This window comes from Dunckerocampus dactyliophorus, chromosome 16 (assembly GCF_027744805.1).
Source record: "Dunckerocampus dactyliophorus isolate RoL2022-P2 chromosome 16, RoL_Ddac_1.1, whole genome shotgun sequence".
NCBI classification, from domain to species: Eukaryota; Metazoa; Chordata; class Actinopteri; order Syngnathiformes; family Syngnathidae; genus Dunckerocampus; species Dunckerocampus dactyliophorus.
Genome location: NC_072834.1, coordinates 13847374 through 13861909, shown reverse-complemented (window position 1 = coordinate 13861909; position 14536 = coordinate 13847374). Strand labels below are relative to the sequence as shown.

At 48.4% G+C, this 14536-nt stretch overlaps 2 protein-coding genes across 4 annotated transcripts; one reads left to right on the top strand and one right to left on the bottom strand.

Moving 5' to 3' along the window:
• Positions 1-644: 644 nt before the first annotated feature.
• Positions 645-8614, top strand: septin4a (septin 4a). 3 transcript variants are annotated; one of them, XM_054754449.1, is made up of 13 exons: positions 645-952; positions 1357-1379; positions 1822-2169; positions 2273-2369; positions 2443-2529; positions 3653-3776; positions 3868-4002; positions 5912-6029; positions 6255-6356; positions 6432-6528; positions 6609-6771; positions 6861-6963; positions 7603-8614. In XM_054754449.1, the coding sequence occupies exons 1-13, from the start codon at positions 907-909 to the stop codon at positions 7618-7620; spliced, it is 1461 nt and encodes a 486-aa protein (XP_054610424.1). In that variant the 5' UTR covers positions 645-906; the 3' UTR covers positions 7621-8614. The 3 variants fall into 3 exon arrangements, with proteins under 3 accessions (XP_054610424.1, XP_054610423.1, XP_054610425.1); XM_054754448.1 differs by having other exon boundaries at positions 647-952; positions 7617-8608; XM_054754450.1 differs by lacking the exon at positions 1357-1379 and having other exon boundaries at positions 649-952; positions 7617-8607.
• On the bottom strand, positions 8009-14242 carry mntb (MAX network transcriptional repressor b). Its single transcript, XM_054754442.1, has 6 exons — positions 13762-14242; positions 11497-12082; positions 11354-11395; positions 11152-11263; positions 9896-10088; positions 8009-9817 (listed from the first exon to the last, which is right to left on the bottom strand). Exons 1-6 carry the CDS (start codon positions 13829-13831, stop codon positions 9018-9020), a joined length of 1803 nt encoding a protein of 600 aa, XP_054610417.1. The 5' UTR covers positions 13832-14242; the 3' UTR covers positions 8009-9017.
• Positions 14243-14536: the final 294 nt, after the last annotated feature.

Genomic DNA, 14536 nt, shown 5'->3' with positions numbered 1-14536 from the left:
TATGTTATTTCGTAAATGAGTCATCATTAATTAAAGGGTTCACCAATTTATATTGTGGATTACTACTAACTGTTGGCTGAGAAGTAATTGCTAGTATTACATTACATCTTATAGTTGTGCATAGTAACAGTGGCGGAGCCAGAAATTTTTCATTGGGGTGGCCAAGGTGAGACCATTACTCACATGGGGTGACAATAAGTTGATATCTGAAATGTCTAGATGGCCAGTAGCTCCACCACTGTTTTTGGACCGTCTGTTAGAGCAATTATTAGATAAGCATTGTGCCTAGGGCATGTTTTCAATGCATAATTTCTGGATTCTGCTCACCATTATAGCGGCCAAACCCGCGCAGGTCACAATACGGAAGTAGGTTGCCGATCGGCACTATTTTAAATCTAGATTCCTTGGTTTACATGGCCACTCAACAGATTTATGTGCTGAATAACGCTTTAGAATTTAAGTCAAAGTCAACACACTGAGAAAACTTGACCGGAACCGACCAAAGTAATCACGGAGAGCTTACCTACCGCTTGCAGTTCATGCAAGACACGGTTTTATTGACAGCTCCTCGGCAAAATAGTTAGCTCTCTTCTGTTGTGTGCTGCAGTGAAATGCGTCCAAGCGGAAACGGCGGTTAGGCTGAACTTATGTTCTGCACCACACAGCCGCGTTTGTCAAAATTTTCCCCCAGCCGTGGGGTGGCAACAGGGGTGGCCGGAGAGTGACCGTCGTTCCGCCACTGCATAGTAATCACTGGGCTGCCAGATAGTGTACACTTGGTAGCGTCACCATACTCATCCCCACGACGAAGACACGTCAGAGCGCGCGCGCTTGCCAGTCGACTAGGACGCGTGTGTGTGCGTGTACGAGAGCGTGTTAACGTGTTTGTAGTGTGTGGTAAGCACCATGGAGCACATGTCTTCACCCGTTCGCTTCCGCAGCAACGCCAAAGGTATGTTTACAGTATGTTTAGGACTAGTATGTTTACACATCCTTATGTGTTTACACATTCCTAAATACTAGCATATGTACATCGTCTTTTATACTGGCATGTTTAGCGTCTTATAGAATACCACGTTTACATATTATTATACACTAGTATGTTTTCACCTGCTTATATGTGCTGTATATACTGTACCTATGGGCATATTAGCAGGTGCATGTTTAAGTCCGACATATTGAGATGGTTCATGTATGACATGCAATGGAGAAAGTAGCTATTCATGTTTGTAAATGTTACTTTTATTTATGCACGTGCATCACATGTGTGTATGCGTCACACAGAAGCTTCATGGTCTTGCATTTGAATCAGTACAGTAATGTGTGTGTGCATGTGTATTTGTTCCCTCGTAACAGCTGCAACTTTGTCAGAAAAGGAGGTAAGAGATGTTTTTGTTGTTTGTAGATTTGTGTGTTAAATCTACACCCCCCACCCCATCCCTTCTAGCGCATTAGAGGCGGGATTAAGCTGCTGCTGCTGCAAAGCTTTGTGGGTAATGACAGGCGACAGGTAAAGAGAGGCCAGAAGTGTCCTCATGAAGCCTGCAGCGGTGTGAGGCGAGGGGTTCTGATGGGTCTCAGACCCAAGCCGTGATGTCACAGGATGTGTCAAAGGTCTAGCAAGGACTAGCAACTTTGTTTTTGTGTTAGGAGAGGATTTTGTGGTCGAGATTGTCCATCCCACAGACGGATTAGGACATAATGGAATCATGGGATCACTGCTCCACTAATCAGCCAAAAAAGACAACATGGCTGCCAGCAGGCAGTACAGATCTGATTATATTTGGGTCAAGCTTGTAACACCGCCTCTTCCTGTCCCAGCTGGCCAGTCTGTCCGTCAAGGACCAGGACAGCATCCAGTTCCCCTACGCCATGAGGGATCTCCCCCCAGGCCACCCCATGTTAGTCAACCGTGAGGAGGCGGGGGCAGCCACCAACGGGCGACGCCCCAGCCTTCCCGGAACTCCGCCTCCTTCTTCCCACACCGCCCCCTGCAATCCCGCTGCATCTCCGAGAGTCCCTCTCAGGCCGAGCCGTGTTGGCTCCGACTCGTCTTTCCAGCCTGTGAGGAGACCGCTCGTGTCTCAGGGTTCTCTGGACTCGCCACTGAGCCCCGCCTCCCGCCCACGCAGCCCATGGGGGCGCTTTGACCCCTACGACTCCCCAGAGGTGTGCTTGTTTACATACTTGCGTCTCAGACACACACACACACACACACACACACACAAACATACATGCATAAAGACATAACATTTGTTTTGTGTTTGTGCAGGATCAGGACAAAGAATATGTTGGTTTTGCCTCGTTACCAAATCAAGTTCACAGAAAGACGGTGAAGAAAGGTTTCACCTTCACTCTGATGGTAGCAGGTGAGTGTTCACACAATATGACTCAAATTAATAACATTTAGTAGCCGCGTGTTGTCTCTGTGTCTCTCTGCAGGAGAGAGCGGCCTTGGAAAGTCCACTCTGATCAACAGCTTATTCCTCACTGACCTCTACAAGGACCGCAAACTTCCCAATGCAGAAGGTGAGCACAGCTTCTGAGACATGGACTTTAATCTATGGCCTGACTCAGCAGGATCCATATCATGCAGGAGTGTCCAACGTGTGGAACGGGAGCCTTTTTTAGAGGCCCTCAGCATATACTAAAAATAAAATTAATGAATTATTAATGACATATATGATTAGGTATTACACTAACCCGATATAACACAAAGCTAATGTGTTTTGTTCAGATAGCTTAGCATACATGAAGCTACATTAGATTGGTTTTACTATCTATAATGTACAAAATCTGGCCTCCAAGCATCCTTCAGTTTTTATGTATGCGATCCTCACTGGAAAAAGTTTGGACACTGCAGGAAGCATTATGAATTCTAAAATTATAATGTCTTTCTTACCATTTCAACTGACGGGTGAGGGTTTTTTTTGTTTTTCTTCCTCAGAGAGACTAGCTAGTCGTACTCTTCAATCCTTTCTACCAGCCTCTAGCTTGGTTTTCTAATTTGTTCAACAGCGTTTCCCAAACATTCGTTTATTGGTGGGGACGCGCACAAATTGATTTGGTGCTACCTTTTCGCCCTCGCTCATAAACACATTATAATGGGACAGTAATGTAGCTTGTCGTTCCAACTCCGCACAGTAGATGGCATCATAACTCTGCTTCTTAACACACCTTATCAGCACCCGGTCTGCCAGAGAATAAGTAGATGTAGCAGGAGGGATCAGTGTTGCCAGTTTAGCGACTTTGTCACAATACTTTCCCAGCATTCAGACCCCTTTAGATTTTTTATTTATATTTATTTTTCTGGTCTTATTGGACTCTTTTGGAGACTGTAACATGAAAGCACATATCGCTCTTCTCAACGAGTAGCTGGTGTCACGGTGGGCCCCCACCACATAAAAAAAAAAAAACAACCACACAAAAAGAAGCAACAGAATGAAGTTCATTTTTATTTCTCAATATTTGTTTTACTTTTCAGGTTTTTTTGTTACATTTTGTCTCCCACAGCGTCCATAAAAATGAAATGCCCATGCGTCATTGGCCACATAAGGCAAATTAGATGAGGATGCTATCTATTAATTGAAATGCATTGTTGTTCTTTTGGAAAGAGCGCCATTTGTTTTTCTCTGCGTGTGTGTGAGTTCAGAGCGCATCAGTCAGACTGTTAGCATCATCAAGCACACTGTTAGCATAGAGGAGAAGGGCATCAAGCTGAGGCTTACCATCATCGACACTCCAGGCTTTGGAGACGCTGTCAACAACATGCAAAGGTCAGCAGCGCGTGTTTCTTCAGAGGAACGTGGCAAGTCAACATTTCAGGCTTTGATTTTGAAGTAGTTCCTGTATGTGTGTCCCCGTCAGCTGGAAGCACATAGAAGACTACATCGAGCAGCAGTTTGAACAGTACTTCAGGGACGAGAGCGGCCTCAACAGGAGGAACATCCAAGACAATCGAGTCCACTGCTGTCTCTACTTCATCTCTCCTTACGGACACGGGTTTGTGCACCAGCCTCACGCCATTTACCCTACAACACTTGTACTGTCGATTGCCGCGTCTTCACGTCCGTACTTAAGCTTTGTCTTTTGAGTGCGTAAGAAGAAGTCCCAAACCAAAAGCGTTGTCTCGTTTGAAGCAGGGGATGCACTCAAGCGAGGAAAAAGTCATTCATTTTTTTGTGGTTGTACAATCGAGAAGTGGGGGAAATAAGGTGGCAGATATTTTAGCAGGCTATCCAAGTGTTGGCGATAATGCCCCGTCGAGTGATTGCGACTCACCGTGAAAAAAGGAAAGAAGAAGAACAAAGTGGAAGGTAATACAGTAGAAGAAGAAAGAAAGAAAGAAGAAGAATAAAGAAAGAGGAAAGGGAAGAACGAAAGAAAAAGATGCTAGAAGAAGAAGAAAGAAGGGCAATACACGACAAGAAGGAAGAAGAAAAAGAAAAGAAAAATATACTAGAAGAAGAAGAAGAAAAAGTAAGATGCAAGACAAGGAAAGAAGAAGAAGAGAGAACAAAAAGAAAGAGAAAAGAAGAAGCGATCTTCTTTTCTGGTAAGTGCGCAACGACAGTAATGGATTTGGGACAGCATTACACTGTCAACACTTGTGCACAGTGTCCACAGTAATTAGGGGTGTCTTACAATAGTCGACATTTCAACGATTTAAATCGCCATCAAATCGTTTTGTAGAGATAGGTGTATGCTATTGTGTAGTTCTGAGATGCTGGGCAGCCTTTAAATTTGAACGATTCAGGTTCACATTCTGATTATGGTGCGAGGAGCCCAGTCGGAATGGCGAAGTGTTCCGCCTGGAGCATGCTCGCCGAGGTTCCATGTAAGGTGGGGAAGTGCAGCGGGGAAAGAGGCTTCGTGCAGCCCGGAAATGGTGCATGGAGCCCGGCCACAAAGGCTATGTCTTCCAGTCGGCGGACTAGGTGTCGAAAATAGGAATCAAAATTAAAAAATTTGAATGATCCCGGGAGAATGGGAATGTTAGTACCATAGTTGCCATTGATGCTCGAGGCTCGATGGCCAACCCTACTTCAGGGTTCAGGGTGTGGGGTATAGAAGGCAGTGACGTTCTGCATGCTGGGTCAGAGCAAGCTTTAGGAAATAAGTCCGTAGAAGGAGAGAACTATAAGAGTTGACTACTGCTCATACAGAGTTTTGCATCTGTAACAGACCCTGTGTCTATTTCTATTAAAAGGCTGACTTTTCTACAGTCATCCTGCCATTGTGTCATTCAGCCATCATTACAGTATGAAAATGTCATGTGATCAAGATTGTGCCGTTATGACTAGATGGGGGGTGCCCACGGCTGCTGCTGAGCGTGCATTTTTACGTAGAATGTCTTTGTTTTTTTCCGCGACCCAGACCCGGATAAGCGGAGGAAAATGGAATGGAATGGAATGGGAAGGGTCTTTGTTTTTGTTACAAATAGCCTATTTTGATACAAAAGCAGCCTAATTTGTGTCAATAAAGAATTGAAGATGACGTGTGTGTGTTAAACAGAAGACTTAGACTAAGACAGTCCCAATACGAGCACTTGCCGGCAGCAACTGTAAATTCTGGTTTTGTTCATCTTGCTTTGTGGGTGACGGAATAAATGACGGTACTGTTGCTGCACATCTACCATGTTTATTTGTTTATCTGTGTGCCTTTTTCTGTTAGGTGGAAAAAAAGTCTCAAATGAGACCTGTTTATTTGTAGGGATGGCCATTAGCCGTGCTCTAAAAAAACAACAACAAAATTCGATGATTAGTCTGCTATGGACAAAAGCTAACGAATCAGATTCGACTACGAAAATCCTTGGCGGAAGACAGACCTACACAGTATACTTATTGACGTGTACTGATGGAAGTATTCCATTTGAGACACAGCATCTGAGTCAACATTCTGCTTGTGGCAGGCTGCGCCCTTTGGACGTGGAGTGCATGAGGGCCTTGCATGAGAAAGTCAACATCATTCCTGTGTTGGCCAAAGCTGACAGCCTGACACCAGCTGAGGTCTGCAGAAAGAAGATGAAGGTAGGACGCCTTTCATGCATCAATCCGAAGTTGGACGAAAATCCTTAGTTGTTCTCAAAATTCAGTCTTCGTCCTTGCAAGACGTTTTGGGCAATTGTATGATTCCAGCTTCCAACAGAGAGTGGAAGTATCTCCATGTTGTCTTCCATGTCCTGGAGGTAGAATGTGTCTTGGTGTCTTCAGGATTGACATTATGGGTTTCTTTCATGTCCCCACACTGTCCAGATCCGTGAGGAGATGCGTCGCTTCGGCATCAACATCTACCAGTTTGCTGAGTGCGACTCAGACGAGGACGAGGACTTCAAGAGGCAGGACCAGCTCCTCAAGGTTCCTCAGCCAGCTTTCAGCTCTCATGCTCTCAATCACACGGCGGTTGACGTCTTTGTGGTGTACTCCCCGCAGGACAGCGTCCCCTTCGCAGTGATCGGGAGTAATGTCCTCGTGGAGACGAAAGGGCGCAGGTTCAAAGGTCGCATGTACCCCTGGGGGGTGGTAGAAGGTATCCCGTTGCCGCTCTGGTGTTTAACTCTCACTCAGTCGCTGCCACGCTGCTCACAGAGCGTCTTCTTGCTCATTCAGTGGAAAGTCCGGCTCACTCGGACTTCCTGCTGCTGAGGGACATGCTGGTGAGGACGCACATGCAGGACCTGAAGGATGTGACCCGAGAGAGCCACTACGAGAACTACAGGGCCCAGTGCATTCAGAACATGACACGCATGGTGGTCCAGGAGAGGAAACGCAGGCGAGTCCATGCATGGCCAGCTGGATGTGAGCAATGCATTGTGGGATTGTTTCAGCAGAGACCTCACTTCCTGTTTGACTCTGCTTTAGTTTGCGGGAGAAATGTCGAGAAGGAAGCGACGTCGATGTCCCACTACCGCTCGCTGCCTTTGATTCGGAGAAAGAAAGACTCATTTTTGAGAAAGATGAGGAGGTACGTTCATCGTTGACTCTGTGACTTTGTAATTTATCAATGACACACTCACTAATCAGTGACTCACTGACTCATCAATGGCTCACTAACTCATCAGTGACTCAGTCACTCATCAAAGACTCACTTACTCATCAATGACTCGCTAATTTTTCAATGACTCAATCACTCAGCAATGAGTCACTATGACTCACGCATGAAAGACTTACGAACTCATCAATGGTCACTAATTCATCAATGACTCACTAACTCATCAATGACATACTCTTTTGTTCATCAATGACCCACCGATCAATGGCTCACTAACTCATCAATGACTCGCAAACTCACTCATCAATGACTAAGTCAATCAATGAGTAAATGAGGGAGTGACGTAGTCACTTATCAAAGACTCACTAACTCATCAATGACTGAGTCAGGTGGGGACTTACTAATTCAGGGACTGTGTCTCAATTGGTGCACTTCCGTACTTACACTTAAGTCTTTCGGCTTACACTTAAGTTTTTCACTTGGGAACTAAGTACAGTGGACACAGTAAACTTATTGCAGTGTGCTGATGGAATTGTAAGTGAGTCGTCTAATGAAACAGTCAGGAAATAATTTATAACTGCCTGAGTCCGTCAGTGTTGTCGCTTAACACAGGTTCATCTCTGCAGCTGAGGAGGATGCAGGAGGTGCTGGAGAGGATTCAAGAGCAGATGCACATCAGTCCGACATGAACAACATGAAAGAACGTGACGATCAAACTTCATGGATCATCTCAGTCAACTTACAATTTGACCTACTGACCAGAGCACTCTGGGCATCGGCCATCATGTGATTTCTTCTTTTGCTATTTGGGGGGGTTGACCTTTTTGTAATGACCTTGCATTATGTAAGTATGTAAAAAATGTATGTATGTAGTGACCTGAGGAGATGGCAGTACAGTGTACTGCCATCTAGTGGCAATAGTAGGACGTGGTAAAAATAAACAAACACTTAAATGCATTTCATGCAAATTAGACATTTTTAACCACCACACCAAAAAACAGAAATGTTGTAAATGTAATAAGATTTATTAAGAATCTTTATTATTTCACCAGCATAAATCATCATTTATATTTTTTTCATTGTTATGTCATAGAGTGGACAGTTGGACCTAAAAGGCAGCCCACAGTGCACAGGCCTTATATAACACTTTCTCCATAGGGAAAACTCTATTTATATTAATATATAATATCAATATAGCATGAGGTCCAAGATCCCGCCCACGTTTTACAGTATTCTACATGGTCCCGCACAGAAACAAGACAAAAACAATCTACATGCACAACAACTAAAAAGAAAGAAGCATTAATAATAAAAAGGTACATACACTCAAACGCACCAGCGTGCATACCATCACATTTAACAAAAATGTTCTTACATACATTACAAAACTTAATATTAGACATTAGGTTAGCAAGAAAAGAGCAACATTTTTTTCTAACTTCTATTTCCACTGGAATTCAGTCCAAACGAGGAAAAATATGGGAAACTGAAAACATTTGTCTTTTTCATTCGCTCATTGTTGTCACAGTGTTGAAAAAGTATAGAGGCGCATGCGACCAACAAGCAGAAACAGGCTGCAGCCACAGCAGTGGAAGACACACACACACACACACACACACACACACACACACACAGAAGTGGGCGTGGCCTCCAGTCAAACATTTTGAAATTGTGGGGCAAAAAAGCTAATTTTTTTTTTTTTTGGAGAGTTGGACATTGGCAGCATTTTTCTCTTCATGTGTTCACCCTCCAAAAGCTTTCTAGAGTATGCTTTCATCTCTACAGCTGCTTACCTGTGCAGGTAGTTCATGTGTTCAGCAGAGAGCGCTCTCGCATCCGAGGCGACCTGATTGGCCTTCCAGCCTGATGCTTCCTGGTTCATGACGAGTGACATCATGGTGTGACGTCACCTGATCGTCCACTGAGGGCTGAGTGGATGGGCGGAGCTTTTTAGTGCGTCTGCTTGGAGGGATAGGATGGGTGGGGCTGACATCTTGACTCCGCTTCCTAGAAGTCCTTGTCCTTGTTTAGGCGAGCTTGATTGTGCTGACAGGGAAGGTTGGAACTGTTACCATGGTGACAGGGTTGAGGACAGCCGTCTGGCCAACCAGCTGGGGGTGAGGCGCCAGCACCGCCGTGGGCTTGCCTAGTGACGGTGCCCCCTGGCCGACCATGGTGGCGTTGTTCACCTGCGCTCCGATGGCGTTGGCTTGAGGATTAGCCTGCACGTGCGGCAATGTGTGGTGAGTGAAGGTGTGAGTGATGTGGCCCACCACGGCAGGCTGCGACACAGACACGCCCTGCGGGTACAGTGTGGGAAGGCGGGACGGGAGGGGCGCCCCCAGGTGAGCCACCGGGTGGACTGTGATGTGTCCGATGGGCTGGGCGGAAAGCGGCTGGTGGGCTGGTGAGGCGGCTGCAATGGGCTGCGGGGCGGATGAGGCGGGGATGGGGGAGGGGGCAATGTGCGTTAGGTGCTTGTGATTGGTCGGCATTGCATGACTGACAGCCTGGATGACGGAGGGGTGGGACACCGCAGCATGGGCAATGACTGTGGGCTGAACCTGCACAGTTGGTGTCGGAATGCCCGGCTGAGAGGGAGGCGGGACCGGTGTCAGGCTGGGAATCATGGCCTGAGGGGGAGGAGGAACAGAGGAAGGAGGCGTGGCTAACACCCCAAGAGGCAGTGGTGTGTGTTGTATGGACAGGTGAGGGGCCACCAGCGGCTGAGTTTGCAACATGGAGGCGGCTGCTCTCGGGAGCGGGGTATGGGCAGGGGGGGTGGGTCCATCCTCATCCACGTCCTGCTCCAGGTTGTCCTCTCCTTCTGCGGGCCACAAGAGGGCACTCAAGTCAGCGTGATGACAGAAACGTGACTCAGCACGTTTTGATGAGTCTGCAGTACCTGAAGCGGTGGACGTGGACACCTGATCGTCCTCGGGCTGGATGGTCTGTCTCAGGATGCGGTCGATCTCCATCACGTCCATGCACTGACTCAGCTCGTTCTTCAGCTCGGCTAGACGCTGCTGAGTGGCGATCTTCTCCCTCGCCAGGCGTTCCATCTCGTGCTCAAACTCCTTCTCCTTACGCTTCAGCGTCTACGTCGATAAACAAACCACATTCATGAGTGCACGATACCTCAGCCGAGGCTTCAACATCACTTCCTGTCAAGGACGGCTGGCTGAAGCTGCATGAAGAAAGTAAGAGCGAGGCACCGTGACAATGAGCGATGATTTACGAGAACGTCAACATGACTGCCGGAAGCTTTTGGGAGAAACGGCGCTGCTCTGTTTGTGTGACCCACTTTCTTTTTGGGTCATGTGACACACGGAGGCCGAATGCTGCGACGGACTAAGAACATTAGCACAGATTAGCAGTGGGAGGAGGGGGGGTTCAGTGGGGTCACAGGAGGAGAAGCTGTGGTGGTTTGTGGTGGTTTGACTTCAAGGAGGCGGGGCTATAAGGGCTTCTAATTTACATATCACATTTACACCACCAATGTATAAAAAGGACAGGAAATGCGCAGTCGACGGCAAGATAGGTTGTCTACACTCTGTCAGCACTGTGTAACTCCGCCTCCTCTAACTCAGTCGCTAAACTGTTTGACCATCAGCTAATTTCTTGAGAAAGCGTCCACCTTTCCTCTCCGAGCACGACGAAGCGTGAGTGAGCATCCTGAGAAACACGCTGCTGCAGCAAATCACCACAGCAACAGCTGCCATCCATGTGCGTCACCATGGCAACCTCATCTGGCAGGAGCTGCATTCTTAGTAATATGAAGTCATGTGACTGGATACAAGCACCACGAACACCATCCCCTGTTCATTCCCATCACACACTCACTTCCTTTGCCCCCCTCCCCCTGTGCCTAGCCCCTCCGTCAACATGTCCTCTCTGGCTTGAGCGTGACTGGCCTAACAGGTGACATCACCACTTCCCCCCACCAACACATTTCAAACTGATCCAAGAGCAGCCTGAAAGACAGAAAGTGCCCTGTTGCTATGGTAACTCTATGAGGAGATACACCTCAATCACATGACTCGGAGGCAGCGAGAAGGAAGGCAGGAAAAGGAAATATGTACTACTTCTCCGAAAGAGGAGGCTCAGCCAATCAGATGAAGACAAAAGTGTCCAATCAGGCAAAGTACAGCGTGGTCCTACCTGAATGTAGCGCAAAGCACTGCGAAGGACGCTCAGGTTGGAGGTTTTCTTCTCGTCCACATTTGGGACGTTCTTCTTTAGTGTCTCAAAACACTCCTTGAGGTGCGCCCGCCTGAGGAAGACACAGAAGGTTCTAGGAGACCATAAGCACATCCAACTAGCTAGAATCAACCATGTTCTATAAGACTAACGAGGAACCCACCGGTTCTTCTCCAGTTTGTTGTGCACCTCTCTGGTTCCCGCCCTGAACACACACAAGGACACACACAGATCACGTAATGAATTCAACACACACGCACACACGCACACACACACACACACACACACACACACACACAGACTGACCCTCCAGGTCTCCTCTTCCCCTCCATGCCCCTCATGTCCTCCAGCGTCACTCCATTGGGTCTCAGCTGCGATGTGGGTGGGGCTTGATTAGGGGCCAGAGCAGGTTGAGGGGTGGGCCCGTTGGTGCTGATGGAGGGCGGGTATTGAATGTGAACTTGAGGCTGCGATTGGCTGCATTTGACCAGCTGATTACCCGTGTCAACCTTCATCTGGGGGGAGCACAGCAGCTGATGGGACGCCAGGGCGGGCGGCGGCTGAGGCAGCTGCGGGGGGGAAGAAGCAGTCTTGGCCGCTGGGGGGCTAGCGAGCGTCGAGACTGCAGCAGCGATCTGTGTGGTGAGAGGGAGGGGCGTGACCGAGGGCGTGGTGACGACCGGGACCATCGGGATGACAGTGATGGGCACTTGAGGCGGGGGGAGAGGGGGCGGCGGGGGCGCTGGAGGGTGGGGCGGCTGTTGGTGGTGGGGGTCATCACCCCAGTTGACATGGTTGGCTCTGATTGGCTGCGACAAGGATGTCACAAGCTCCATGTGTCTTAACTCTGCTTCCTTGTTGATGAGTGCCTTCTCTTTACGCTGCTCTTCCTCTGGAGGGGGCAAAGAAAGTGTTCAGACATTCCCTGTGAATATTGCCATTCATCCCGGGTCACTGCATTCTCAGGGCATGCAAGCGATCGCAACTGGACAGTTCAGGTTGTCTTAAAAGACATTTTGCCTCTGTCCTATCTAGTCTGACTGGTGCGTGTCCCACCTAGTCTTTGAGACGTCTTCTAAGACAACCTGTACTGTTCGGACATTAAACATTATTTGTATTTGAAACTGAAAAATGACAAAGATGATGTCATCAGGAAGTAAAAAGATGTGAGGACACACACACACAAAGAAAACAGTGTGGAAAACCCCAGGTTGCCATGGAAACAGCAGCATGATAAAGGGAAGATCCCTGGGATTCCTCAAGCGTGTGTGTCGTGGCCAGCACGCCAACAAACACAAACAGGTTCTAATGCCCCAGGCTACCTGTCAATAATATTTGACTTGCTGGCACAACTTCCACACTGGGCATGTGCTCGGTCGTGCACTCACACACTCACACGCTTTAATGCATGTGCATTACTTTCACTTTAAAGTGAAGTGAAAGTGAATCTTTCTCTTCATTGCAAGTCATTCTGCAGGTCATGTGACAGGAAGTTTCAAATTTGCCACGTTATTTGTTTCACAATAAAACAAGACTTGTGTAGAAGTGTGTCAAACATTAAATGAATAAAAAAACAGAGTGCTAGCGAGCGTTAATAGATTTTAAACTATAACTGTCATCAGTCTTGTCGTCATCTGACATACGTGACATAAACCTCTCCCATTCCTTTCAGCCTGGCAGGCCCCGCCCACCTACTTATACAGTTGAAAGCACATGATAAATATATATACATAAATGGATATACTGTATGTCTAGATAGTGCATGCAAACGTCAATTACGTAACCGTGTCGCGGAAGCTCGGTCGGATTGTCGAGGTTGGATGGGGGGCAAGCTTGTCTACACTCACCCCCTCCCTCTTCTAGTTCGCGCGCCTGGCTACGAGAGTGCACATGGTGGTAGAGGTAGGCGGACCCAAGCACGCGGCGCGTGTGTGTGGTGGGGGGGTGTCTGACTAGTCTGTGACACGTCATCAGAGGGGGAGAAGCCCACCCTCACGTTCACGTTTATGGTGCGTGCTGGTCGTGAACAACAAACAAGAATCACAAGCGAGGAACGCGCGCGCGAAGGTGGGGGCGTGCACGCCTAGGGAGTGGGAGGCTCCGCCCCTGCGTGTGTGAGTGTGTCATAAGACCGGCTGTGTCAGGCTATTATGTAAAGTGTGTGCGTGCTCGCCACCGCCCTGCCGTGTACGACCCGCTAAAAGTGGGACAAGTCGATCGTGACACATTTCAAAACACACATGGCGCCCGTGACGTCACACATGTTTTAAATCCCTAAACTAAATGACGTAAAAAAAACAAAAAATCCTCGTCGGTGACGTGCACGCGCGTGCGTACGGTCAGTGTAGAAATGCTCACGCGGCGAGAGCGCGCAAAGTAGTCGCGTGAAGAAGTATTTCCTCGTCTAAAGACGCAAATAAAAGGCTTTGAGCAGGAAGGAAGTGAAGACTCTTATGGTCAAATAAAGCGGACTTGCTGCCCAGGAGCGTGCCCTGCAAGCCGAGGTTCTAACTTCTAAGATCCTCCGGAAGAACGAAGGAGCTCCAGGCAGCCCCGGCGAGCTACTCTTACCGTGTGTGAGCTGCTGCTGGGCTTGCCATTCCAGATATCTGGCCGCCTCCAGTAGCGTGTCGATGCTCATGGTGCGGCCGAGCCGGTAGCCCCCGGGAGCAGCGGAAAAGGGCCGAGTGGGGGGAGTCGTTGGCGTCCCGGTGGGAAGCGCGCGTGCACGTTTTTCACTGCCACACACTCGAGCCTCTATGTCCCTGTGGATCCCTCGGATCGGGCGGCTAGTTCGGAAATCCGAGCCGGCAGAACGAGGATCCTCAAATAGGTTAAAAAACGGGATAGCAACAAGATGGCGATGCGAGCAGGAATACACACAACAAGGATAGTGGTGTTCTCGTCAAGCCACGCCCCTCCCGCATTCCAGCCACGCCCTCTTACTACGGCTTCTAGAACACACGGAGGTAATCGTGGACGTGTGCTGCATCTCTTTTGGACCCTGTAAACCCCCGAAAGTCACTCCATTGAATACCGTCTAGCCTTATCCACACATACAAACGATTTTAAAAGCTCAGTAGACGAGATGGGGTCTTGTTCTATTCTATAAAGGTCGAGACGACACGCTCCCGTCCGCGCCAGCCGATTCCCTGGTTTTGTATGACGCCGCTCGGCCGCAGCGCGTGAAGGCTACCATGGCGGCGGACAGCCAATCAGCGAGCAGAACAACAAGCATGGTGCTGGGCCACATGGGCACGAAGCTGCCTCATTTGCATGGCGAGAGCGTGACCGGACGCCCCGCCCTCGAGCAGCGGAGCTGTCAGTCAAAGCAGCCAGGGGGCGG

Bases quoted from the DNA above. Each gene is read 5' to 3' on its own strand.
- septin4a (XM_054754448.1), top strand. From the start codon at position 907: ATGGAGCACATGTCTTCACCCGTTCGCTTCCGCAGCAACGCCAAAG. The intron at 6,357-6,431 runs GTTCCTCAGCCA...TACTCCCCGCAG, and splicing joins GGCAGGACCAGCTCCTCAAG to GACAGCGTCCCCTTCGCAGT. The intron at 6,529-6,608 runs GTATCCCGTTGC...TTGCTCATTCAG, and splicing joins CCCCTGGGGGGTGGTAGAAG to TGGAAAGTCCGGCTCACTCG.
- mntb (XM_054754442.1), bottom strand. From the start codon at position 13,831: ATGAGCATCGACACGCTACTGGAGGCGGCCAGATATCTGGAATGGCAA. The intron at 12,083-13,761 runs GTAAGAGTAGCT...TGCCCCCTCCAG, and splicing joins CCAGCAGCAGCTCACACACG to AGGAAGAGCAGCGTAAAGAG. The intron at 10,089-11,151 runs GTAGGACCACGC...TTATCGACGTAG, and splicing joins GTGCTTTGCGCTACATTCAG to ACGCTGAAGCGTAAGGAGAA.